At 57.0% G+C, this 26,677-nt stretch overlaps 1 protein-coding gene across 3 annotated transcripts in view; it reads left to right on the top strand.

The window, feature by feature from the left end:
- The window catches only part of SORCS2 (sortilin related VPS10 domain containing receptor 2), a 419,778-nt gene that overhangs the window by 371,680 nt on the left and 21,421 nt on the right, over window positions 1–26,677 (top strand). For all 3 annotated transcript variants that reach the window (XM_045075320.1, XM_045075323.1, XM_013045841.2), the window contains exons 9-16: window positions 4,284–4,463; window positions 7,273–7,419; window positions 11,695–11,797; window positions 15,538–15,614; window positions 18,283–18,374; window positions 19,295–19,402; window positions 25,280–25,400; window positions 26,104–26,237. In XM_045075320.1, coding sequence (XP_044931255.1) covers window positions 4,284–4,463; window positions 7,273–7,419; window positions 11,695–11,797; window positions 15,538–15,614; window positions 18,283–18,374; window positions 19,295–19,402; window positions 25,280–25,400; window positions 26,104–26,237 — 962 coding nt within the window. The remainder of the gene's footprint in view (window positions 1–4,283; window positions 4,464–7,272; window positions 7,420–11,694; window positions 11,798–15,537; window positions 15,615–18,282; window positions 18,375–19,294; window positions 19,403–25,279; window positions 25,401–26,103; window positions 26,238–26,677) is intronic.

Below are 26,677 nucleotides of genomic sequence, written 5' to 3'. Positions count from 1 at the left end.
AGGGAAAAGCTCAGGCTCACGTAACTTTCTACCTCCACCTGATCCCTGATACAGAAACAAGAAGCCAACACACCCTGGGGAAGGGAGAGAACATGATTTCCAGAGTTACCATATTATCAGATTATAGTGTCCAGTTTTCAACAACAAATTATAAGGCATAAAAAGAAAATACAATCCAATAACAGGAGAAAAGGCAACAGAAACTGTCCCTGAGAAGACCAGATGGCGAGCCTACCAGACAAAGACTTTAATGGGACTGTCCTACAGATGCTCAGAAAGCTAAACAAAACCATGAGGCAAGTCAAGGTAACCAAGTACAAATGACCAAAATAGAAATAATGAAGAAATAGATTGGACACATAAAAAAAGAACCAAAAATAAATTCTGTAGCTTAAATGAACAATGATTGAAAGCAAAATTGACTAGATGGATTGAAAAGTAGGCTTGAGCAGAAGGAAGGACTCTGAGAACTTGAAGGTGGGACCATTGATATTAAGGAGTCTGAGTGACAGAAAGCGAAATGGATTGAGGAAAATGAGCACCCTCTGAGGGGCCAGTGGGACACCAGCAAGTAAACCAACACATACATTGTGGGCATCCCAGAAAGAGAGGAGACAGATGGTGGTGGGGGATTGTCTAAAGAAGCAATGGGGATTGGGGGGAGGGCAGTGCTCCTAGGTGGCTCAGTTGGTTAGGCATACGACTCTTGATTTTGGCTCTAGTCATGATCTCATAGGTCATAGGATCCAGCCCCGTGTTAGGCTCCACACCTAGCACAGAGTCTACTTGAGTTTACCTCTACCCTTCCTCTCATTTCCCTGCCCTCCTTGAAAGTAAATAAAATATTTTTTTAAAAGGAGCAATGGCCCAAGTTCCCCCAAATTAATGAAAGACATGAATATAAATATCTAAAAAAGCCTGATGAACTCCAAGGAGTGAAACACAATGCGTTCCACACCAAGATGCATTGTAATTAGACCACTGAAAGACGAGGAAAGAATCTTGAAAGCAGCAAGAGAAAAGCAGCTCATCACATATGAGGGTCCTCAATGAGGTAAGCAGCAGATTATTCATTGGAAACCTCAGAGGCAGAAGGTGGTGATTTGCTGTATGCATGGATGGAAGTGGTGGTCTCTTCCATGTGATGGGCATGGACAGAAGTGGAGGTCCCTGACATCTGGTGGGCACGGATGCAAGTGGAGGTCTCTGACGTCTGGTAGGCACAGACAGAAGTGGAGGTCTCTGACATCTGGTGGGCATGGATGGAAGTAGAGTTCTCTGACATCTGGTGTGCACGGACAGAAGTGGAAGTCTCTGACAACTGGCTGGCATGGATGGAAGTGGAGTCTCTAACATTTGGTGGGCATGGACAGAAGTGAAGTTCTCTCCCATCTGGTGCGCATGGCTGGAAATGGCGTTCTCTCCCATGTGCAGACATGGATGGAAGTGGAGGTCTCTGACATCTGGTGGGCACAGACGGATGTGGAGTCTGTAACATTTGGTGGACACAGACAGAAATGAAGTTCTCTCCCATCTGGTGCACACAGATGGAAGTGGAGGTCTCTGATATCTGGCGGGCATGGACGGAAGTGGAGGTCCCTGACATCTGGCGGGCACGGACGTATGTGGAGTCACCATCAGAGACTTCCCAGAGCCCCTCCCCCCTTTAAGACAAGCCTTTGTCTCCTCTTCCCTTTCGCTTACAAGTCCACATGGTGACTACAGGTCTAACTATCATCTTGGACAAGGGCCATGCCATGGGGTGGTGGAATGATGAGCCAGAAGAAGCCTCTGTTCCTGGTGACTTTGTAGTGGTTCCATACCAGACTGTCCACCTCTGGGCATCTCTTACATGTGGGGGAAGGCGCTGTTGTGTTTGAACCACTTTTCTTTTTTCTGGTTTCTGTTACTAACAACCAAACCTGATTCTACCTGATGACATGTATCAGCAACGTTGGTGTTTCCTTCCACGCATCTCTCCAGGCCATCCAGACACATATGTATCTATTTATACATACAAATGCACATCACGAATCCACAAATACACATATGAACATCTGTTCTGTGTCCTTTGTTTAAAATCGGAGTCGACAAACGTCTTCCGGCTTCTGACTTTCCCTTTCAGAGATCGAATTCCATAAATTCAAATGTAAGCCACGACCGCATGTATATATGTCTTCTCTATTACCCATTATCGTTATTCTCTAATCAGCAAAGATTTTTTAAAAATCATTCTTGGGATTGGCAGGAAGTGCGGTGGGCCCCCTCCAGCCGTGTTGGCGAGGCAGGAATGAATAGAGACTCTCAGGATGGTCATTTAACAATGTAAGCAGAGCTTTAAATGTGCTCGTACTCTCCCACGCAGCAATTTCCCTTAAAATTTATGTCTGGGACGTGATCAGAGAGGCCGAGACGTCTGTCTAGAAACGTTTGTAACTGGGTTTTTTGTTGTGTTTTTTTTTTTTTTTTTTTTTTTTTTTTTTTTGCACGTTGTGTTGGAGACGCTAAAGGCTCAGCAGTGGGGAAATCGTTCAAAGACATGAGCACAACCGGGAGATGGAATAGCATACACTATTAAAAATGGTGTTTGTGCATAATTGTCATGAGAGAGGGACATGTTCCCCGTATCACGTGAGAGAACAGGTGGCACACTGTCCATGAACAGCACACGTGAGTCACACGTGGCAGAAAGCCCCAAGGTAGACGTTTGTTAAGTGTTGGAATTCATGCTGTGACGGTAAGTGCTGGTGGCATGCTAGGTGTGGGCGCTGTCTGAGCTGGAAACCCAGCCTGTGCCCCTGGAGCACTGTCCCCTGCTGAGGCAGCAGGATGGCCAAAACCCCGGTGCATGGTGCAGCCTGTCCTGTGGCCAAGAGCGGAGAAACGGGAGGGGAGGGGGTTAGAGAAGGATAGCGATCAGCTTGCTTTTGTGCCAGGTGCCACGGGACCTGTCTGGGACTCCCCACCGCTCTCCTCTCTCCTGTCATGGGTGGGGATGGCCAAGCCTTGTGGCCCTGACCTCCACAGTGTTCCCCTGGTGACAGGCTTCTAGGTTGCAGTCACTTCTGTGTGTTGGATTTAAGTCTGTAGACAGAGGGCGCCCGCTCTTGCTGCCAGGGTTCCTCCCTCAGGGGGAAGGGCTTAGTTGGAGCTTCATACCACCAAGTCCTTCTGCAAAGCCCCTGCTTTTGGCGGCACAGCATGGTGGCTAGGCGGGGGGGAGGGGCAGGGCCATCAGCACAGGGTCCCACCCAGGCAGCCAGTCCTTCCCTCCACTGGAGGCCATGCTCCACTGGTCAGAATAGAGACTTGGCGCCTTGTTAGAGAATGGAGCCTGCCTGCTCTAATACCAGATGATGCAGACAGAGGATTCCCCACAAAGGGCCGCAGCCCTGCACTGGGCAGGGCCGGAGGGGAGCGCCTCTCCTCTGTAGGTGCTGGCTGGCGGGACCGGCCTCATCTCTGCTCTCAGTGCCTGTCTTGGCAGCTGCCTTGCCAGCCCAGCGATTGGAGTTTCAGGGTGATAGAAGGGGAGTCACAGACGCTGGAGGAAACGCTTGTTACGGCTTTAAAATTGGCCTATTCCCGGGGCTCCCATGCAGCACCAGGCGCTGGCTGGGAGAGAGAAGGCAAACAGAGCAAGGGCAACCCTGGGTTCCTTTTTCTTCCTTTTTATGTCATTGGGTTTTGTTCTGTTTCTGACTGTAAATCTGGAACCGAGCCTTGAGCCTAGAGAGGACACGCGTGACTTAATCCAGTTCCCCACCACCTCCAGGGTATGTTCCCAAGAGCAGAGCCCACCTGTGGCTCCCCGCAGAGCCCTGGTGCCTGGTACAGTACCTGGCACACAGTAGGTGCCTAATGAATGCGTGCTGAGTGAATGTACCAGCAGAGGACTCGCCTGATCCCCAGGGCAGGACCAGCAGGGGTGACCGCTGAGGGTGCATGGAGGAAGAAGTCCTCTGCACAGGAAGAACAGACAGGCAGACAGCCTGACGTGGGGCTGGGAGGCTGAGCTCTCAGGGTGCCTGCTCTGTGCCCAGGTCCTCCCTCCCCTAGCCCAGTAGGGAGGGCTGGAACGTCATCCCCATGCTGCAGGGGGCGGAAACGGGAGGTCAGGGGACCTGCCCTCGGTCACAAGGCTGAGGGAGAAGCAGGGTGAAAATCGAGGTCAACCTGATTCCCAGAAAACCAGGACCAACCCGCCAGGCCCGAGCCCTGTCCTGCCCCCTTGAGTTCAGCCTCCCGCCCCTGACGCTGCGCTCTCCCCGCCGTGTCCGCAGGACCTGCAGGTCATCAGCACGGACGAGAGCCAGGTGTTTGTGGCGGTGCAGGAGTGGTACCAGACAGACACCTACAACCTGTACCAGTCGGACCCACGTGGTGTGCGCTATGCGCTGGTCCTGGAGGACGTGCGCAGCTCCCGGCAGGCGGAGGACAGCGTGGTCATCGACATCCTCGAGGTGGGGCCCAGGGACTGATGAGGGGGCCCCAGCAGGCGTTGGGTGTGGGGCTGGGCCTCACCCTGTCCTCAATCCCTCCTCTCACCTTCCCTCCTCCCCTGTCCAGCCCCATCCCTCATGTGCTGGCTCTGCAAACGTTTCCAGAGAGCTCACCTATCTGAGGCTTTGCGGGCAAGAGAGACTTTGTCTCCCTGATGACTGTGCAATTCAGTCCTGGAGTGGGGTTTCTCCGTGATACAGATCTACCGTGGAGAAGAGTCTTTGGGGAGCGTCTATGGGGAGTACTGTTTTGGTGATCTGGGGATCACCGCGTTCGCGGTCCTCGTCCTGGACACGAGCACAAGCTCCGAGGCATGAAAGCGGGCATGGCGCAATTTGGCCTGAGGGACAGAGGCGACAACTCTGAGCATCCCTGACTCTCTCACCTCTCCCCCTGCACTCCTCCGTGCCTCGGTTGTCTCCCACGGGAGCTTGAGCTTGCTCATGGTGGACGCAGGTCTCCTGGTTCCCATGCCCCCCTGCACCATCTCTCTCTGTACTTGGATTCCACGGATATCCATGACCCTGGGCCCCACCTGCACTGGACTCTGGTAGTCACCTCCTCTGTCCTGGTCCACACCAGGGCCAGGGAGGGGCTGCTCAGCCCATTTCAGGGTCAGGAGCCTGAAGCTCAGAAAAGGTAAGCGACCTGCCTGGATAGACCCAGGAAACCAAGCAAGGAAACCAGAACCAGCCCAGGCCTGTCCCTACGGAGCTTGGTTCCAGACTCAGCCAGCCCTCTTCAGCTCTGTCCTTCACCTTTATGCTCTGCCCTCAGGCCTTGCCTTCAGGGATCCCCCACCTGTGGGAACCTCAGCAAGTGCCCTGATCACAGTGGGTGCTGGGGTGTCTGCGGTGCATGGGTGAGAGTGGAGCCTGGGGCAGACAGTAGGGCTCATCAGCATAGGAGGCAGCCTCCCGGAGAGACCCAGGACTCTAGGCTTTGCCTCCAAGCTGTTCACGAGCAGCAGGCAACCATTTCCCCCCCCAAAAAGGTAATGAATGTCATCATTTGTTTACAACGAGAGCTAATGGTCAGGGTTCACTTCTCTGCTGGAGGACCCAGGGGACACAGTGAACGGTGATCATCCAGCCCAGGGTGGGAGGTAGGCAGTGCTTCCTGGAGGAGGGGGCGCAGACCAAATCGAGGCGGAGCAGGAATTTGCCAGCTGGGGAACCAGGGAACATCTGTGGACAAAGACCTCGAAGGAAGAGGACATGAGGAACTAGAAGCCACGTGCCAAGGGGACACCTGCTGCCCGTCCACTGGGTGTGCTCCCAGAAGACATCTCTTCTCTGAATTCCAGCTCACAGGGGTCATGGGTAGTGGTTACAAGCACAACTCTGGAGATACACTGCTTGTGTTCAAATCCCAGTTCTGGTATGTGTTTGCTGTGTGACCTTGGGCAGGTTACTTAACGTCTCTGTGCTCCAGTTTCCCCATTGAGAAGTGAGGATGGCAGTAGAGCTTTCCCCAGGACTTCCATGCAGTTTCAAGGACATAGTCCTCCTCAAACATGGAGACCAGCGTCTGGTGCGAGTCAGTGCTTGGTGAGCACTCCACGGCTTTCCCAGTCCCTGGGGATTTGAGCTACTGTACGGCAAGGACCTGGCCCAGAATCCGGCTTGTGAGGTCCTGCACATGAGCCAGTTATTGTCACGGTTATCGTTCTTCCTATGATGTGTCTGGAAAGAAACACTTTGTCCCAGCCGTCCCCAGCAGATACTGCCCAGGAGGCGTGGGCTGTCTGGGGCCCTAAGTTGACATCTCAGTGCGGTGCTCCCTGGGTTCACGGCAGGATGGCAGTCCTTTTTGGGGCACTCTGTGCTGGAACTCAGGTTAGGAAGGGGGTTCAGGGGACCCCACTCTGGCACCTGCCTGTGAAGAGCCCCGGCCATAGTTGTGGAGGCAGCCATTGTCCGGGGCTGAATGGGGCCCTACCGATACATGGCTGTGCCCTGGAACCAGTGACTGTGACCATATCTGGAATAAGGGTGAAAAGCAGTGATGTGATGCCCACGCAGAAGACCCAGCCTCAGGGACACGGGATGCCACACGGACGGGTCTCGGTGGCTGTGGGCCTGAGGTCCCTGTGCGTGAGCAAGGAACTTGCAAGCAGAGGAAGCCTCTGTGGGATCAGGAGGCTGACCGACAGGCATTTGCTGACCTATGACCTTTCTTACCGGCCGTTCCGTAGCTGACTGTTGGCTGTCTTTGGGTCACTGCACGGGTGCTCAGGAAACCCTGACAAGGTGAACCCAAGCCCCTGGCCAGGATGGGGAGTGACGGGGGGGTAAGCACCCACCTCGTGTCCTCACTACTTGGCATTTCTCTGTAGGGGGCTGAGCTGAGCGAGTCTGGAGGGGAGCCCACAGCAATGGGCCAGGCCCTGTGGGTCCCGTGGAGGGAGGCAGGGGTTGGGGACTGTGGAGCCAGAGCTCTGGCTCTAGACAGGGTGACTGGGACACACAGGCGTGGCAGGACCAGGGCTGTGCTCCTTGTCTGACGGCCAGCGTCTGGGTCTGGGAGGACAGCACTGCATCATGAGAGCACCCAGGCTTCGGGGGTCACAGTGTGGACTTCCCTGAGCCCCACCCACCTCCCGTGTGTACAGTGGACACAGACAGCCTCAGCTCTGGGACTCTTGCCAGTGTGACACATGGCCGCATAGGCAGGGCCCGGAGCAGGCGGCTGGCCCATGGTGGGAGCTCCGTGGTCAGAGGGCTCCGGACCCGTGTGTGTGTGACTCTTCTTATCCTGCTGTCCCAGGTCCGAGGGGTGAAAGGGGTCTTCCTGGCCAACCAAAAGACCAATGGGAAGGTGGTGACACTTATAACCTACAACAAGGGCCGCGACTGGGATCGCCTGAGGCCCCCGAGCACGGACATGAACGGGAAACCCACCAACTGCGAGCCTGTAAGTGCCTCTCCCATCCCATGCCTTCCCTGGGGCAGCTCGGGTAGGGCCATCTGGAAGGGCTGTGTGAGAGCCGGGGGCTGCAGACATCTCCTGGCACGGCAGAGGCTCCTGTGAAACCCCCTGCTTTACAGAAGGGTCCCCTGGGGCTCAGAGAGGAAAAGCGTGTCAGTCAGCACCGGCACAACGTTGCTGTGTAACAAACTGACAATCCCAGGTCTGGGCTGGGTTCCTCACCAATGTGGGGGTTGGCCAGTATCGGAGGGGGTCTGCTCCCTATATCTGGCCTCCTCTTCATCCTTCTGGGGCCAGCCCTGGCTCCCTCTTGTGGTGATGGCAGAGGGCCAAGAGGGCGAGCACAAGCGGACAAGCAAGCGGCGAGCCTCTGTTACACCTGCTGAATCCACGGGCCTGCACGGAGGGCCAGGAAGTGCACTCTGCCTGTGTGTGTGTGCACATGTGTGCCTGTGGCGGGGGTGGGGAGGCGGGGGAAGGGACTGAGATAAGCCACCAGCCCCGGCCACAGCCCAAATGCTCTGAGCTCCAGGCAGGTCCTGCTATCCCCGTGGAGCCTCTCATGGGAACACAAGTGGAGGCAGCCCCAGTACATTTACTGCCCTGGGGAGCTTGGCCCCTGGGAGGTGTGGATGGCAGGCAGGCCCGTGTCTGTGAGGATGGCAAGAGGGAGCACCAAGAACCCTGGCTTGAGGCAGGCTGCTCAGCTCCCCACGGACCCGCCTCTCCTTGCTCCACTGGGAGCTCACCACCAGGACCAGCACCTGGCCTTCCCCCACAGGGGACCACTCTGAGTGGGGTCCAGTGTTAGAGCTGCATAGAGCAATCAGGCAGGGGAGCACTCATCCCTTCCCATTTGGACTGCCCTCCTTCCCATGCTGTCTTGTAGCCTGGAATGCCTTTTCCCTTTTCCTTCATCCAGTAAACTCCTATTGAAGCCTGAAAACCTTGGCCAGATAACCCCTCCCCTGAAAAACCTACACTGGGCATACTTGCTTCTCTGTTTTCCACTGACCTTGACTTTAAGTTCCTTTGCAAGTAGGTCCCATGCTCTGGGGATGCCTGAGCCCAACCATGTCTCTGTCTCCACAGAAAGGACAGTGTCTGTTTTACAGGGATATTCATTCAACAAAGCTATATGGTTAGCTACTGTGTGTGAGGCTCTGCTCTGGGTGCCGGGAATGCATTAGTACGCCCAACTCTGCCCTCCCGGGATCCTGCCTGGATCTCTCTGCAGGGCTTCTGGATATGTTAGGCCCCCAGCCCACCGGCCGTGGTGTGGACACAATCCACACAAAATCCGTGCCTTCCTCCTACTCAGGGACGCTGACACCCAAGAGTCCCAGGGCACCCCTGCCCCAGCCTGGCAGGGACGGCCCTTGCTCCGTGAGCCCAGGCCTGGGATACCCCTTACTCCCCACCCTGGGACCTGCGCCCAGCCTTGGCACGAGCCTCCTGCTGAGACCCATGGGGGTGGCGGCAGGGATAGGGGGAGGTGGGGAGTCGCACCTGTCAGCCTGTGGGAAGAAGTACTTAACCTCCCGCTTGTATAAAGTCTGCGGAGAACAGGAGTGCTATGAACGGCTCAATTCCGTATCGTCCTCAGCTAAGTTAAGCCATATTAATGTGTCAAAGAATAGATTCTTGGCTCTAAGAATAGATTCTTGTCTGCAATTACGCAGCTCAGCGAGGAGATAACGTTCCTGAGATCCATGTCCTCGCTTTAAAATAACACAAGTGGGAGCCGGCTGGTGGGGCATGCGGTGCCATCAGCTTGTGGAGAGCCCGGGGACCTCCAGGCAAGAGAGGATGGGGTCTAGGCCCGGCCACTTGCCTGGGTTTCTTGTCTGTGCCCTCCTCACATCCTCTGCAGGAACAGAGGGTTTGCTTCTCCGATAAGAGGTTCCCGCTTACTACAGAACATGGAAATGTATAAACAGGGAGAGAAGGTGCGGGTGTCCCTTAGTCACCCAGAAATAACTGTAATCGGGTATATTCCTGACCACCCTTTAGCTTCTGTGTGCTGGAAGGGTCATCGCAGGGACCCTGACGCACGTGTGATGTGTCTTCCATCTTCCTCTGCCAGCGGCACCTTCCCGGGCCACAGCCTGGCTCTCCATGGGGGCAGATGTCCTCCTGGGCATGGGGCCTCGTGACGTGGTTGAGTGTTGGGACCGGATCTGTTTTGGAGGCGTGAATCCTCTTTGGAAGTGGTTTGAGTGTTGGGACCAGATCTGTTTCGGGGGCATGAATCCTCTTTGGAAGTGGTTTGAGTCTGTTGACATCTTAATTCAGAATGGTTTTCACCCATTCGTTCTGCTGCTGTTCTCAGACGCAGGCTATCAGGAAGGGACCAAGAAGGGGGTGCTGGGGGCATCATGGGCCTCTCTTGTGTGCCCTGCCTCATACCCACTCCCCCAACAAGCCCGGCAGGGACCCGGGCCCGCCCCTCTCAGGACAGAACTTTCAGCTGTGACACCAGACTCCCCTGGGGACTCCTGCTGTGGCCCCTCTCTGACAGCCCTCACCTGACTGCAGGGGGCCTCAGTGCCCTGGGCTCGGCCCCCCCAGTTCTGCCTCACCCTGCCCCTGCCCTGGTCCTCCAGCGGCTCAGATCCTAAGGCCTGTGTCGAGCTGTCAGATGCCAGCAGGCCACCCCAGCAGCCCCAGGACAGGCTGGAAGACACTTGCCAGCAGGCCCTCTGTGGCTCTAAAGGAGATCCCAGCTCAGCCCGCATCTGCCAATTGACCATACGGGATCCTGAGGAGGTTCTACCTCTGACCCAAACAAGTGCCTGGGTCTAGACAGCCCTCCATCAGGCGGGAAGGGGGAGGGGTCCAGGATCTACAAGACAAGCCATTCTGCTGCGCTCTGCTCTCTGTGCACAAAGGGATACCAAGCACATAGCCTCTCAGGGTTCATGGAAGCCTGGTGGGAGTCCCGAGAAGACAGCTCAGGAGCTCAGCTGCTCCAGGCCCCACCTGGCCCACCAGGAAGCCAGGGCAGCAAGACAGGGCTGGGCCACCTCCCTTTTCTGCCTCGTTCCTGGTGAGGCTCCTTTATCTTTAGCCAGGTGTGCCCACAGAGATCACAGGTATCGGGGTACCCGTGCACAGGAGCCGGCCGTGCCCACAGGTCACGGGTGCACCATCCCCCAGGAGCTGGCCCTGCCCACAGAGGTCATAGGAATCTCCCTGCCCGTTCGTATTTGGTCACTGGGTGGGGAGGGGAAGAGAACTGAGTCGTCTCGCCACAGATACTCACTCACCAATCTGCTCTTCGGTCATAAGAAGTCAGGAGAAAACCCAAACAGACAAAGTCGTACCCCACAGGTTTGTGGAGAGAGTTTGTCCTGGTGGATCCAAGTGCTCCTGGACTGAGCACGGGGCTCCCCTCTGCGGACTCAGTGACTCTGAACTCCCCTGCAGCAGGGGCTCCCCACACCCCACCCACCCCACAACCCCCACCCATGTCCCCCACCTACACCCTCCCACCCATCCACCCCACCCCACAACCCTATGATCCCTACCCATGTCCCCCACTCTACATCTCTGAACTCCATGCCCAGCCACTTCCTGACCCCCCATGCCCCACCCCTAGCCAGCACTAGTCTGCTTCTTGTCTTCATAGAGACTGGACTGGGCCCTGGCGCTGCTACGTGATGCCATCAGTTCTGGGTCTGTGTCCAGTTTATTAAATAGTTTTGCTTTTCCCTTGGCACCATCTAAAATGTGCTCTGTCCATGGGCCAGGAGACCATGTCATGAAACACAGAAGGAAGGCCAGAGGCATCTGTCAGATAGACATCAGCAGATGGCAGAACGTGGTCCTGACCGCGGGGTATGCAGGGTTGCCTCCGAGCCCTCGGCTGTGTGTGCAGCGGGCGCCTCTGCCTTCCAGTTGCCACGAGGAGACCAAGGCCCAGAGGTGCCCCTAGAATCAGCAGCATCTCCGAGTTAAAAGCTGGTTCTCTGGGTGCTCGGTGCCATGGTGTTTCTCAACTGGAGAATGTCCATACATGTTGGGCATGCTCTCCCGTACTGGGGAAACCCTCCCTTAGAGAAGCCTGGCTGGCTTCATCCACAACTGGTCCCCCTGGGCCCAATGGTCTCCACCCTGCGGTCAACCCCAGAGCCTCCATCCCCTCCTCCGATGGGCTCCTGGCCCTGCCTTCCCACCCAAAATGCCTCAGTCCTACCTTTTCTACCACATCTCCCACCCGAGTGCTGACCTTGGCCCCCTTCCTCCCTACCCCTGCAGCCGGACTGCCACCTCCACCTGCACCTGCGATGGGCAGACAATCCCTACGTGTCAGGCACCGTGCACACCAAAGACACTGCTCCGGGCCTCATCATGGGTGCAGGTAGGAGCTACCATTAGTGCCTTCAGGAAGCTCTGTCCTCAAGGGGAAAACTGGATGGTCATGGGCCTGGGACCTTGCTGTGTCGACTGGGTGGGGGGCAGGGGTGCAACATCTCCAGGGAGCTCAGTAATCATGGTACACTCTGAGGGATGAATATGTGGCCCACAGTGGGCATGTGATACATGTTGCTGTGTGGGAAGTTAGATGGAAGTTGGAGGGATGGGTGGATGGTTGGACATATGGATGGATGGATGGATGGATGGATGGATAGATGGTTGGATGGATGGATGGTGGGATGGATGGATGGGTAGGTGGGATGGATGGGTGGATGGATGGTTGGATGGGTGGATGGATGGGTGGATGGATAGTTATTTTGACAAAGAATGGTGGGCAGGGATGAATGGTGGAGGACAGGTGAAGGGATAGGCAGGCCACTGAAAGAGTGGACAGTTGGATGACCAGGTGGAGGGATGGATCACACAATGGTGAATGGGTCAAGTGAGGGATGGATGATTGGGAGAATGATTTGAGTCATGGCTGACATGTATTGATTCCCGAAGAAGGTTCTAGTTTAGTCAAGGAGAGAGTCACAACCAACTAGCATGAGGGAAAAAAAAAAAAAATCAAAGCGAAGTCGTGCCTGTGGCTGTCAACGTGGGTAAACTAGAGCCTCTGTACATGTGCACAGAAAGGACATTGAGCTAAAATTATGTTTGACTTCAGAGAATCTTTCAAAATTAAAAGCATGTGTTTTCAAAACAAATTGCTAGTCAGTGGCTGTTATCTTTCTTTCCCTGTTGTGTTCAAGGTTAAAGGCTGTCTTGCACCCAGCCCTAAGACAGTCCCCACCTGCTCCCTCTGCTTAGATGTGGGTAGGAGCACTTGGGCCACTGATGGGATGGAAGGGAGGACAAGATCTTGTTGTGACTGGGCCTTTCCTCTGTCCAGGCACTGAGCTCCTAATCACTGCACCAACCCTGAGAGCTTTGCCCCTCTCTTTACAGGCAAGCAGGTGGGAGCTGGGGGAGAGGGATTCCCTGCCCCACCTGCAAGGTGTCACTCAGGAAGCCCGAAATCCAACCCAGGCTCCCAGGGGAGAGGACACCCATAGGGTGCTCCTGCCTCTCAGCCCCTCAAAGTCACTATCCCGATGGTCTGAATCCCCAGATTCTTGACTAAAATGACAAATGCACAATTTTAAATGTTTCTGTCACCCAAAGTCCTTACAAACCCAGAATGAGCTTTCTGGCTGTCCAAGCAAGCCTCACGGATCTGGAGGGGGTCACTCACCATGCTCAGTCTCATGGAGACTGTGGAGCCCAGCTGACCTGCCAGGCCCTATGGTGAGGAGGCAAGCCCATGGCAGCCTCCCTGCTACTCCTTTAGTCACATCCTTGCCCCACACCTGGGACTCAGTTTCCCCATCTGTAAAATGAGGGCACCGCCTCCGTGTTGCTCACGCCCTTCTGCTCTGACAGCCTGGGGACACATTCTGTGGATTTCCCTTTATTTTCCCCCAGTGCCTGTTGGGTGACTGGCAGCCTGACAGCTCTGGTAGACGGAGCAAGGAAAACAGATAGCATCCCTTAGAAGACAGACATCTGCACCACAAAATCACAGGAGCTCGCCTGCTGAGTCTTGTTGACACCGCGACATTCGCCGTGCAGCTCCGTGTGCCATGTGTGCATCCTGGCGTGTCTGCTGGCATCTGCCGTGCTGCGGAGAAAAAGGGCAGCCCTCCTTCCTTCCCACCCCCGTCATTCCATTCATTCATTCATTCATTCATTCAACTTGCTCCTTTCATGCATTCACGGCCATCTCTCAGCACCGTAGGTTTGCCAGGCAGGGAAAGGGGACCTGGTTCAGCACCTGCCCCTCCACCCCCACCTCTGCTGTGAGCCTTCCCACCTCCATGCCGTTAACCCAGCCGTTCCCTCCATCTGGCACACCGTTTCCTTCTCTCTTGGCCAGCACGTATTTGTCTCTCCAGGCACAACTTGGAGTTCACTCCCTGTGGGAGTCTCCTCTTGATGTCCTCTCTTCCTGGGCCCATTAGCTGTCCCCTGTCTGCTGTCACAAGTCCATGGGCTTCCAGATATCCTGGCTCTGTGTGCAATTGCATGGCATACTTCTTTCCCAGCTGGATTGAGAGCTCTCTAGGAGCTGGGGCTATGGTTTATTCAGTTCAGACCCCCTGTGGCTCAGCACAGGGGCTGGGCAGAGAGCAGGTGCTCAGCAAATGGTGTTGAACAAATGCAGGCATGGGTGAGTGGGTGAGATTGATGAAGAAGAGAAATGTGGGGATGGAGGGATGACAGGTGGGTGGATGGATGGATAAACTAATGAAGGTGGATGATGGATGAAGAATGTATTGATGGATGATCGATGGATGGATAATGGATGGATGGGTAGATGGATGGATAGATGATGGATGGATGGATGGATGATGGATGGATAAATGATGGATGGATGAACGGATAGATGATGGATGGATGGATGGATGGATGTATAAATGATGGATAGATGAATGGGTAGATGATGGATGGATGGATGGATGCTGACTAGATGGTTGGATGGTTGGATGGGTGGATGGATAATGGATGGATGGGTGGATGGATGGATAGATGATGAATGGATGGATGGGTGGATGGGCAGATGATGGGTAGATAGATGGGTGGGTGTATAATGGATGGATAATGGATAGATGGATGGTTAGATGATGGATGAATGGATGGATGAATGATTGGATGGATGGACACGTTGGTGGTTGGTTGGACTTCAGCTAATATGACAGGCACAGAAACTGTCACTCTGCTTAGAACTCATATTCACTCATCTCTTTGAAGACAATCCATCTCCTTTGGAATCTTCCAAAGACATACAAACTCAACTCTGGATAAGATGCTCTTGAGAGTACCCCATAAACAATGCAGCAAAATGGCCAGTGATGTCCAGGTCATGCAGGACAGAGGCCTCTGGGACTCTAGGCTAGGATCCAAAAGGGCTTCAGTGTCCTTATTTGTAGGCTGGGATTGGCTTGGACACTGAGTTGGGCATCTTCCCACTCTGGTACCACCCCAGGATTTAAGTCTGAGTCTAGAGTGGGGCCTTGAGGGTGGTGACCCATCAGCCAGCCTAGTACTGGGCTTAAGTAAACTATGGATAGATGGTTTGGTGCCCACCTCACATTCCTCCAAATATCACTGAACATATTTAATGAGTAATTCCTTGGTGCTTAACCTGCCTCTCACCTGTATGGCTCATGCTGCTCCGGACTTCTGGTCTACCTCGCCCCGCTGCCCCAGGGAGCTAGCTCCAAATGCAAACCCAGCTGTGTCCTGACCCAGTGTGAAGGCTGTCAGGGGCCGCCACGACCCCATACCAGCCCACCTGGAGCATGTCCTCTTCACCACTCCCTGATCGGCCCTCCACAATTGTTTTTGAACCCCTCACTCCCCGTGGACTCCTGAAGCACCCAGCCCAGCCCGACACTGGCTTTTCTTGCAATGTTAATCCTTCCTTGCATAGACTGGGATGCAGGCCCCAAGCCCAGTGGTTCCACAGGCTAGTCAGCATACGAAAAATGCAGAGAGGGCATGTGCACAGGCAGCTTGGGTGTGAGAGATGTAGACCTAGCACACACTCGACTCTCACGTGGGCCTTTGTCTGGGCACAGACCTCCGTGAGGCCAAAAGTGGGCTGGTCCTAACGGCAACCCTGCCCCTGTTCTTCCGAACCAGGTAACCTGGGCTCCCAGCTGGTGGAATATAAAGAAGAAATGTACATCACGTCGGACTGTGGCCATACCTGGAGGCAGGTAAGGAGGCTGGGGGCCTGGCGCCCGCCACACACGCTTTCTGCCGAGAACCCCTGCTGATGCGTCCGATCTGTGGTTTCCCTGCTCCCCTGCCCCAGACGTGTCCCAAGATGTGAGTCTTCAGCCTGCAGCCAGCCTGCCCAGCTGGACAGGGAGCTCCTCATAACAGGTGTTCATGTCTGCTGCGTAAGCCCCTGCTGGGGAATTAGAGATCTGACATGCATCTTCGATCGCTCAGACCCATTTCCATCAGGCTCTAAGCAATGGGAGGAAATGCCAGGCCTGAGGGGTCCTGGCTCATGCTACATGGGGCCTTGGAAGCTGGGGCTGAGCTCTCCTGGGAGCCTAGAGGCAAGGAAGCGGGGGGCCAGCGGTGCTCCCCAGGTTCCCATCGGGGGCGGCTGTTGGGGGAGAGCAGAGATGTGGAAGAGAGGGAGAATCTGGGGGAGGGGCCGGCTTCAGGGCCCTTGCTGAGTCTGGGTGGGGGGGCCTGGGAGGCATCTGGGAGGGCCCGAGAAGAGAAACAAAGCAGGGAAGCCGCTAGCCACGAAGGTACCCTGTTTACCTGCAGCCTGGGTGTAAGGCCCTGATGTTTTTAATAATATGCAAGAAACAAGGAATTCTGAAAAGGGCACAAGAGACTTACTGTGCTAGAATGTTTCTATTTCACGAAAGCCCGTGAAAGATGCCTGAACTTCCTGAAAGGTCACCATCCCTCCATTTATTAGAGAAACATGCCCCCTGTTAGATGGAGGAGGCCAGGTGAAACAGACAAGGTGTCTGAATATTCAAAACAACAACAGGAAGGTGTTCCCAGTGGCCCCTATTGTCCTGCCCTTTGCTGGCATTCCATGCTCTGGAAGTGTGGGGATTGGTCGGAGCAGAGCAGGGTCCTGGCCTTCGTGGGTGGGGGCAGGGGTGCCGGAGCCGGGGAGAGGAGAGGTGCTCCGTGGGTTTGGGAGCTGGGGTTGGGGGGAGGGGTGTCAGAGGACGGGCTGGGACGGTCACCCAAGGCAGGACAGCATACTAGGTGCATGCAGACTGTGAAGGATGTAATAACTCGTGTCTGAGAGGAGAGATTTCAGAATATGAATTACGGATGACTGCGTGTATACTGCTTGATGGACGTGAGCTTTTGAAAACACGAGTTTCCTAGGATGATAAAACAAACAAACAAACAAAAAAACCCAAAAAACAAACCAGAAGACATTCAGGAGCCCGGGGGGGGGCGGGGAGTGGGGAGAAATGGGGAGGGGAGACCTCCTGCCCCTGGGCCCTGCTGCTGGGGGCTGATGAGCCACAGAACGACCCCGTTGGTTAGGGGTCAGACCCCCGTGTCCCCTCTTGCAGAGTCCCAGGCTTATGGGAGTGGAGTCGCTCTGGGGGGTGTCCAGGGGTAGCTTGGAGACCCCCCCATCTTTGAGGAAAGCGGACATCGTCAGTGCTGTCTATCCTCCGGGGAGGAGCCCCCAGCAGCTTGCACACACAGAGCTGCACCAGCGGGTATGAGACCTGGGCCCGGGGTAGAAGCTGCTCCTGCTCTGGGACAGCCAGGCCCCGGGAACCCACATACAGTGGTTTCATGACCACATGCCGCTGCTCCATGGCCTGAGCACCCCAGGAAGAAAGTGGAGTAGGCCCCCCACGGAGCAAGAAGCTGGGTGCCCACGGTGCCAGCAGAGGCTTCTGTAAGTTCAGAGCGACAGGACCAGTGCCCCCGGGGAGACAGCCGTGTTTGCAGTGAGGGGCCCCCAGCAGAACCCGAGGACCCAGCATAGTTCTGCCACCGTGCCTGGCAGCCTGGGAGTCCCAGAGAGGCAGCTCCTTGAATAGTCCCCGGAACAAGGAGCTCTCTCTCCTGGAGGAGAAACCCGACTGCTTGGGAATTCAGTTTCCTCGGGTGGGCCTCTGTCCCTCTGGCCTGTTGTCCCCCAGCGCCCCAGGATTCCTGGGGCCCAGACGTTCATCTCTGACTCTGGATTCCAGCACCCAGACGGAGAGTACCTGGAGCACCGATCCCAAGGCCACCAGAGGTGTCTCCTCCTATGTGAGCCCTGTCCGGGCTGCTTGACTTTTGTCACCTGGAGACTTAGTGATGACTTATCCATTCATGCCCTTACACATTCATTCATTCATCCCCGCACATGTTCCCTGAGCACAGGCCCCCTTACCTCTGAGCTGAGCTGGAGGAGCTCAGCTCCTAGGAGGAGCTCCCTGGCTGGAGGTAACAAGGACAAACAGTGTAGTAAGAGTCCCGGCTAGGGGCCCAGAGGCACTCCCCGCCCAGCCTGGCTTCAGGGAGGGCTTCCTGGAGGAGGTGGCACATCTGCTGGGGATTACTGTCAAATAGAGGTTTGCTGAACTCCCTGATCTTTTTCTTGCCTTCATGCCGTCCACTGTATTGATGCGTGAGCCCTTCCTGTGCCAAGGCTGCCTGTGGTGTTTATTCCCAACGTTCTCACCTCAATGGTCTCATTCAGTCATCTCTCACGCACGGAGTGTAGATGGCGTGGGACAGCATGTGGAGGGCCTGGGGGACGCAGGGAGCCCTCGGGCCGGCCCTGCCTTGGGGAGCTGGCATCTGCTGGTGACCCCCAGCCCGTGCATGGACAGCTCTGCCCCCAGAGAGAGTGACCTGCCCTCGGGGTGTCACCCGCCCCCTCTGCAGGTGTTCGAGGAGGAGCACCACGTCCTCTACCTGGACCACGGCGGCGTGATCGCAGCTATCAAGGACACCTCCATCCCCTTGAAGATCCTCAAGTAACGCCACAGGGGCCCAGCATGGGGGGTGGGGGCAGGGCCAGGCACTGGGACACAGGGAAACAGGGAATAGCAATGCAGCATGGTCAGGGGGGCTGGAGAGAGGGCTTCCCAGAGGAGGTGATGTGTGAGCATCCACATGAGTTAGTCAAGCGGAGGAGGTAGGGCCAGGCAAGGAAGCCAGCCAGATGTGCCCAGGTGAGAAGGCGTTTGGATCAGCTTCAGACCTCTGAAGGGCGCTTGTGGGGGACTGAGGGCAGGTGTGAACTCTGGATTCAGAAGTCAGAGGACGCCTGGGTGGCTCAGTTGGTTAAGCGCCTGCCTTCAGTTCAGGTCATGATCCTGGAGTCCCAGGATCGAGTCCCACATTGGGCTCCCTGCTCAGCGGGGAGTCTGCTTCTCCCTCTGAGCCTCCCCTGCCTCATGCTCTCTCTCTCTGTCCCTCATTCTCTCTGTCAAATAAATAAATAAAATCTTAAAAAGAAGAAGAAGAAGAAGGCAGAGGTGGGGGAGCTGCCAGGAAGTCAAAATTACTTTAGTCTGAAACAGAGTTTTCTGCACTGCAATCTTATGACACCATGATACAATGCATTGGGAGGTAGTAAGCTTCTGTCCCTGGCCTGGCAACCCTGGGCTGGGCTCTGGCATCACGTGGGGCTGTCCTGGATGTTCCAAGACCCTGATAACTGCCATCCACAGGCTGCAAAGCAGCTTCATGGTACTCAGACAATATGAGTGGAACTTCTTGGCCATAGTGTTACTAAGGAGATGTGGAGGCCCCTTGGTGCTGGCAGCTGGCTGCTAGGACCCCACAGCCCCTTAGCTGGGCAGCGCTGGCCTCGGGGCTCAGGCAGGGCTGGATCCAGGGACACGGGTCATGCTCCTGCCTGCCTACGGTGGTGATTCCCCGCTCTCTGCAGGTTCAGCGTGGACGAGGGCCTGACCTGGAGCACGCACAACTTCACCAGCACCTCTGTGTTCGTGGACGGGCTGCTGAGTGAGCCGGGGGATGAGACGCTGGTCATGACGTGAGTGCCACGGGAAGGGGACGGGCAGATGGCCTTGCTGCTCCGGGGCGCGCTCAGTGCTGGCCTTCCCACCTCCCTCCCCGTCCTCGTCTCCTCTCCAACCTCACGCCTGCCTCCTCCTGTCTCCCTGTCCCCTGCCCCCCGCCCCCCGCCCCCAGGGATGTCTGTCCCCTGCCCACGATCGCCTGGTGGTGAGGGCTGGAACCAGGTCAAGGGCAGCTCCGGTCCACTGCTCCAAGCTGCCTTCGGAGCTATTGTCCTCATCATCACCATTATTATTATGAGCTCCTGGCACCCCGAAGGGCTCCCAGGCCTACTGCGCAGGGAGGACCTGACACACACACGGGCCCATGTGGGGTGGAACCAGGCTGTGGCCGGGGGCAGGCTGGGCTCTGGGGCTGCAGCTCTGCGCTCTGAGGCCTTTTGCCAACCCACAGGGGTGCCAGACCTTACTCCGGGCCAAACTCTGCCCTAGACACAGTGAAGAGGGGTGCAGGGACAGCCCTGTTCGGATATGAGAGAGCAGAGCTTGACTGCCCTCCACACGCCTTCAGATGCCAGGGAGAGGGGCTCCAGCTCTCGAAGTCTCTTCCTGGGCAACCGCCCTCCTTGGATCCAGGTTGATCCAAGCACCGGGACGGGGCCTGAGACTCTGAATTTCTAACAGCCCCCCGATTCTCGGTATGCCTGGCCATGCTTGGCATAACCTGCTTTTACTGATGACACCTGTCCTGGGGAGACCATGTTCCCCAGAACACACAGCGACGCAGAACCTGGGACTTCATTTGGAAGCAGGGTCTTTGCAGATGTCAGGAGGTCACACTACCCTGGGGGGAGATGCAGACAGACCCACAGGCAGACAGTGACCCAAGGCAGACATTGGGGGGGACGTGCGGGCCATAATCCCAGGACTGCCCGGAGCCCTGGGGCCTGGAAGAAGCAGGAGGGACCCTCCCCTAGAGCCCGTGGTCGGGGCCCCGCACTGTGAACACCTACATTTCAAATTCATGGCTTCCAGGACGGGAAGAAAATAAGCTTCTGTTACTCACGGCCCTCAGTTTGTGGAAATGGTTGGGGCAGCCCCAAGAAGCTCTCTTAGGGCCCCGCAACCTTCCCTGCTCCGCTCAGGGCCGGGGGCTGCGGGTCGTGGACAGGGCGTCTCCACTGAGACCTCCGACTCACTGCGTGCAGTCAGCCTGCTTGCATTCTCTTTCTCCGGGTGGACGGGGCCGAAGCTTCCCCAAGGCCCAGAGAGTTGGGGTAAGTGTAGCGCCTCCTCCCGCTGACCGGGCCCCCTACGCTCCACACCTCGGAGACCACGGAGGCCAGCGCTTCTCCAGTCTTTCCAGCATGGCCCGCCATGGGCCGCATGCTCTTCTGGCCACCAAGGATCTCGAGGACCCCCAGAGCTGGCTGTCCGGTGGGCAGACGTCGAATTTAAGTAGAGAGTGGCCCCCTTTCTCACTAGTGTGAACGATGCCGGTGTCCCAGGGCCAGCTGGTGGGGTGCGGAAGGGCCGTGCTGGGGCCTGGCAGCGTCTTGGGCATCTTGGGGCAGCTGACCTTGAACTGAGATGGAGTGGATAAGACACAGGCTCAAGGATGGGCTGTGGGTGGGGAAGGAGTCAGTGCTTCCCCCACGTTAGGATTTGGATGGCCCATCTGCTCTGCCTGGCTCCGTGTCTCCTGGACCCGACAGGCCTGGCCAGGAGAGCAGCCGGCAGCAGGATCCCTGTCCCCGCGGGCGCAGACTGGGGGGGCCATGTGCCCTGCGGCAGGCCGGCTTTATTGCCTGGTTAGAGAACAATTCACATGTTGTGTGCCCTCCAGCTTCCAGGGGGCCTCCAAGCCGTACCCCCACTGCCCTGCAGAGGCCTACATGGATGAACCCCCAACCTTAGACCCAAAATAGCAAAAAAACCCGCCCAGCACAGACAGCACTGCCTGTCCCGCCTGGGTCTCCCTCCGCTTTGAGCAGGGCTAGGCTGTCCCTCCGTTAGCAGGGAGACTGGGGGAAGGGAGCCCTAAGCTCCTCTGCTACCTGGGGGGTGTGGCTGGGAGCACGGGCCTGGACAGTCCCCCACCACTGACCACCGCGGACCACCCCACTTCTGCGCCTACGTCCCAGGCTTCTGGGAGCTGCGGATGGCATGGGTCAGGCCAGGAAGCAGTGAGTGTGGGCTCCTCGCTTGGGCGCTTGAGATGATCGGGGTAGGCAGCCATCTGAATTCCTGGCAGGTGGAAATCCAGCGCAGTGACCCCTTGTCGGTGGAGGAGGTGTGGAGGGAGGACCTTTCCTGTCACCAGGGCAGAGGCAGCGTGGTGCCCTCCCAGCCTTTTGAGCAGTGTGGCCCCTGGGCAAGGGCTCTGGAGACGCCTTGTTGAACACCCACTGCCTGTTATGTCATGTCCTTTTGTCCTCATAAGAAATGTGCACGGAGGGAGGTGTCGTTCACCTCACTTCTGTAGGTGCTTAAATCTCAGCAGTTCAGCATCAAGGGAGTGGCAGGCAAGGGGCCCCTGTCACCTCAGCTCTGCCTGGTTCCCGGAGCTGGAGGCGACCCCGTGATGCTGTCCTGGAGACCCTGGCTGGGGTGCTTCCCCGAACACCCAGCCCCCACCATGCCCCCGCCTGGGGACATGATATGTTCTCTGTGGCCCCGCGTATCTGTGTTCTCGCAGGCTCAGGTCTGGGTCGGGGGAGTGGTTCCTCCTAGGGCCGCAGCAGGGTGTCAGCCTGTGTGGGAAGCGGGGGGAGGGCTCCAGCCTGGGGTCTGACGCAGTGCTCTCCATCTGGGGTGTGACGAGAAGGCTGTTGTCTGCCTCGCAGAAATGCCAGTGCTGAGGGTGGCAAGCCTGCTGGGCCAGAGGCCTCAGTTTCCCCAGCTGAGAAATGGGGACACTTTTGATTGTAGAACATTGGGCTTGGCGCTTCAGGACACCAAGCCCCTGCATCCACGTGTCACAGCACCAGGACTGGGATTGGTCCCCAAAACAGCCCTATTTTTCGTCTCTCAGCCACAGACAGAGTGTTGGCTCCCCAGAATGCCAATGGCCAAATTCACAGGCAGGTGCTCTAACTTGTTAAGGAGGAGGGTTCCTCCGTCACGGAGCCGCGTCTCCACATGCTTTCCAAACGCCCGCTGACACGGGCCAGTCATATGGCACCAGAGGGAACGCGCGGGAACCTGAGCGCAAACGGCATGTCTCTGGGCTGTGGGAGCATCCTCGCTGGGACCCGGAATCCTCCCCACAGCCCTTGCTCCTTCCTCTCTCCCTCTCTGTATCTCTGCATCTCTCTCTCCCTCTCCATGTCTCTGTCTCTCCCCTGCTGTCCTGTGTCCTACAGTTGAGAACATTTTCTCAGGTGACTTTTTTATCCAGATCTACCCAAAGTTCATGATCCAGCTGCCCGCCACCACCGCCTTTCTGGACATGTTCCCCCCAGTTGGCTTCCCCATTGCCTACCTGCCCCTCTTGCGCCGCACCCAGGGCCAGGGGGGCTGTTTACAGGGCAGAGGGGGGGCCCTGGCCCACATTGCCCCACGTGGCCCCTTCTCTCCTATTAACCGTGAGGCAATTCACAGGCTGCCTTGGGCTTGTTCATCCTAAAACTCAGAATGAACCTGGTGACAGATATTTCTGCGTTTCAGCTGCGGCTCGGGGAGGCCTGCCTGGAGCTGACTATGGAGATCAACCCAACCAGCCTCTTTGGGGATCAGGGCGGGAGCACAGTGAGGCTGAGACTTTCCTGGTGGGGACAGTGCTCTGGGACGGTCCCGCCCCGCCAGCACCAGTTGTGCTTCCCCAGCACCTCACCCCAGCCCCAGCGGCCGACAGGGCTCCTCCGGGCAGTGGCCTTGGCTGTGCCATCCTCGGGAGGTCCCTGACCAGCCTCAGTTTCCTTGTCTGTAAAGTGGGAATGACAGCAGTATATTCCTCACAGTTTGGGAAAGGAGAAGATGAGACGCTGAGCCAGCACCTCGCACGCGGTCAGTGGGTGGTGTCAGCACACGTCCGATGTGCACTCGCTGTTCTCAGGGTAACGTGGTTTTCAAGAGGGAGACAGGCTCACGCGGCGTCAGGGGGTGCCATGAGTGCTCCCTAGAGAGTGTCTCTATTGAGATAGGATCCCCACACTCTGTTTCCATAAAGCCAAGCAGGCTTTGTTCGGGAGACAGGAGACAAGGCTGACCATAGGGGCGGGTCAAGGCTGGGACAAAAGGAGGTTCAGGCGCCTCAAGGACCCGAGGAGGCCCCCGGCCAGCCTGCAGAGCTGGGGCCTTTCATCTGCAAAATAAAGACTGTAGTATCTACTTCAAGGCCTGTTTGGGGGAGCAGAGGAATTGCTTCGTGTGCATGTGGGTGAAGCCCCTGTTGTGTGCCTGCATACCACACAAACCATTGCCAATCTGCCAGTAGTCCTGAAAGGCCAGAGCTATGGTCTCCACTCTAAAGCCAAGGAAATGGGTACACAGAGAGAATGAACCTGCCCAAGGTCACAGATGCAGGAAACGGGGCATTGACCCAGGCCTGCCTGGCACAGGGCTGCCCTGTGAGAGCAGAACTCTTTGGTATTAGCCTCAGACCTTCAGAGACAGCTGTCAGGTCCCCAAGAAAATACTCAAGACACTTCTCACCTACCATCCTAGAATGGGGTTAGGATCCTTCCAGGTCATGATTGCCCTTCCCCAAGTATCCCGTCCCTGTTAACCTGCTTGAAAGGGGATCGAATACAACAAGGTGTATCACCTCCGCCACCCAGATGCTCAACCTCTGGTGATATATCCCAAATGCGGCAGGTTGGACTGGGGTAGGACCCAAGGAATGCAGGCTAGGCCCCTCTTCTGTGGTGGTCTTTGGAGCCCCTGAAATAGCAGTCCTTGAAGAAAGGAAGGGATCTGGGTACATGGTAGGTGCTCAGCAAGTGACTGCTACAGGCTGAGGGAGAGGAAATGGTCCAAGCAAGCTGTGTGACCTAGGGCAAGTTACTCAACCTCTCTGTGCCTTAGTCTTCCTTTCTGTGAGATAGGGGTGGACTTGTCTCATGAGGCTGTGGTGAGGATTAGACCAGATAGCATAGAAGGGACCCCTAGCACACCATGGGTACCTCGTATGCAGCTGGCCTTTTAAGAGCACCCGTGGTGTGCCATTGCCCTGCTTTCTCCACTCGCCAAGGCTGGGGCCACATGATGAACAGGAGGTGAGCATGAGGCTGGGGGGTCTCCCCATCCTGCTACGGTGACCCCTTATGGTGGCCTGTTACCTTTCCTTGGATGGCTGGTTGCACTTGGAAAAAACAGCCTGTGGCCCAGCTTTGCAGAGTTAGGTGTCCATGGCTCAGGTCCCTGGCACGGTGACCTCAGTATCTGCGGACAGACTCCTCCCACACCGTGAGGCTGGCTTGGGTGTCTATGGGTCAGACCCCCGGTGTGGTGATGCCAACAGAGGCAAGAGAAGCACCCTGCATCCAGCTGACCCCTGTCATTTGGTGGAACAGAAGCAAGGGCCATGGAAGGCCATAGAAGGGCCCGGGTGGCCGCTGGGGGGCCCAGGCAGCCGCTAGGTGGCCTGGGCTCCTGATACGACTGTGCCCATTTCCTTGTCCACTGAGAGGAACCGTGGGGGGTGACCTCCACCTGTGCCATCCGCGAGCCGCAGACAGTGTGTGACCCTTGTGGGGACCCTGGGGGCACCACCACCAGGAACACAGGCCTGTAGACGGCTGGGCACAGTGCTGGCTGGGACTCTGGGAGAGTGCAGGAGAGCTGTCACTGGGCCCGCAAGCGGGGAGCCCTGAGGCCCCGAGGGGAAGTGGTTCCCACTGTGGCACTGGCCGGGCTAAGGGGATTTCCCTTCCCTCTTCCTCCCTCCCTAGCGTCTTTGGCCACATCAGCTTCCGCTCCGACTGGGAGCTGGTGAAGGTGGACTTCCGGCCCTCATTCTCCAGGCAGTGCAGTGAGGAGGACTATGGCTCCTGGGACCTGACCGACCTGAAGGTAGGCCGGGGCCCGGGCTGGGGCAGGAGGTGGCCTCCTCTGCCCGTGCACCCCCCGTCCTGTGTGGCACTGGGAGCCTCACCTCCAAGAGGCCCCCAGAACCCCAGCAGCCCTGAGATACACAGTCCTTTGGCTGGATTTTCTGGCCCTCTCTTGGTGCCTCTGTTGCTCTGAGTGTTCAGGGACACGGGGCCACAGGCTGTGACCCCACTGCGCAGTCCAGCGTGCTTGGGGTCCGGGGCTTGGGACATGGTGGGTGGGTAGCACGGGGCCTGTGTCATAGATTACCAAACACCCTGGCGGGGGCGGGGGGACGGTCTGGGGCATCCCCAACCCGTAAGCTCAAACACATAGATGTTTCTAGAACCAAAGGTAGACTGGTCACACTAAGTGAAATAGGTAAGGGCTGGAGCGGCAGCAGCACAGTGACCCCTCAGGCCCAGGGGACAAGTGTACACAGTGGGTGCTAAATGGATGCTTGTGGGTCAGGATGGAAGAGAGGCTGCCCCCGCTTGACCTCAGGCACACCACTTCTGCTCTGGCCCTGTTTCCCCATCTGGGAAAGGAAACTCACCCCTGTCCCCCATGGCTGCCTGGATGTTGAGACTCAGCTGTTTTCTGGGGATGGGCATGAACAGCAGTCCAAGCCACCGGAGGGCAATGGCCCTTCTCGGCCAGTCCTCACCCCGCGTTCCCATGGCAGGGCGACCGCTGCATCATGGGCCAGCAGAGAAGTTTCCGGAAGAGAAAGTCCACGTCCTGGTGCATCAAGGGGCGGAGCTTCACATCAGCGCTGGAGTCCCGGGTGTGCAGGTGCCGGGAGTCGGACTTCCTCTGGTGAGGAACGCGCCAGTGGCTGGGCTCTCCCGCGCCCTGAGCAGCTTCACCACCTGGTAGCTGCGGGTCTGAGACTCAGTCCTCCCGCCACCTTACTCTGTGCCTTAGAGCCAGGTGGGAAACCCAGCTGTGTTCCCGGGAGGAGCACGGGGAACTCAAGGGTGTGTGGCCCCCACCCACCACAGTGACCTGCTCACAGCAGGAAAGGCCCTAGGAACCCGGGAGGGGTCCCAGGGTGCAAGCGGTGCCCACCCAGCCCTTCTGCGAGTTCCAGAGCCTGGTTCACGAAGACTCTGGCCGCCTGCCTCCCTGGCCACCCTCAACCCTTGCTCTCCTGCTCCCCCTCATGTGCCCAACACCTCCACCTGTACCTCCCTCACCGGCATTGATGGGGCTCCTTGTGCAGTGCTCCTCCCTTGTCTTCCCCTGGCTGTCCACTG

The sequence above is a fragment of the Mustela putorius genome, unplaced genomic scaffold (assembly GCF_011764305.1).
Source record: "Mustela putorius furo isolate JIRA1106 unplaced genomic scaffold, ASM1176430v1.1 tig00000083_pilon_pilon_pilon, whole genome shotgun sequence".
NCBI lineage: Eukaryota > Metazoa > Chordata > Mammalia > Carnivora > Mustelidae > Mustela > Mustela putorius.
Note: the sequence above shows the minus strand (reverse complement) of the source record. Positions and strands in the feature narration are given on the sequence as shown.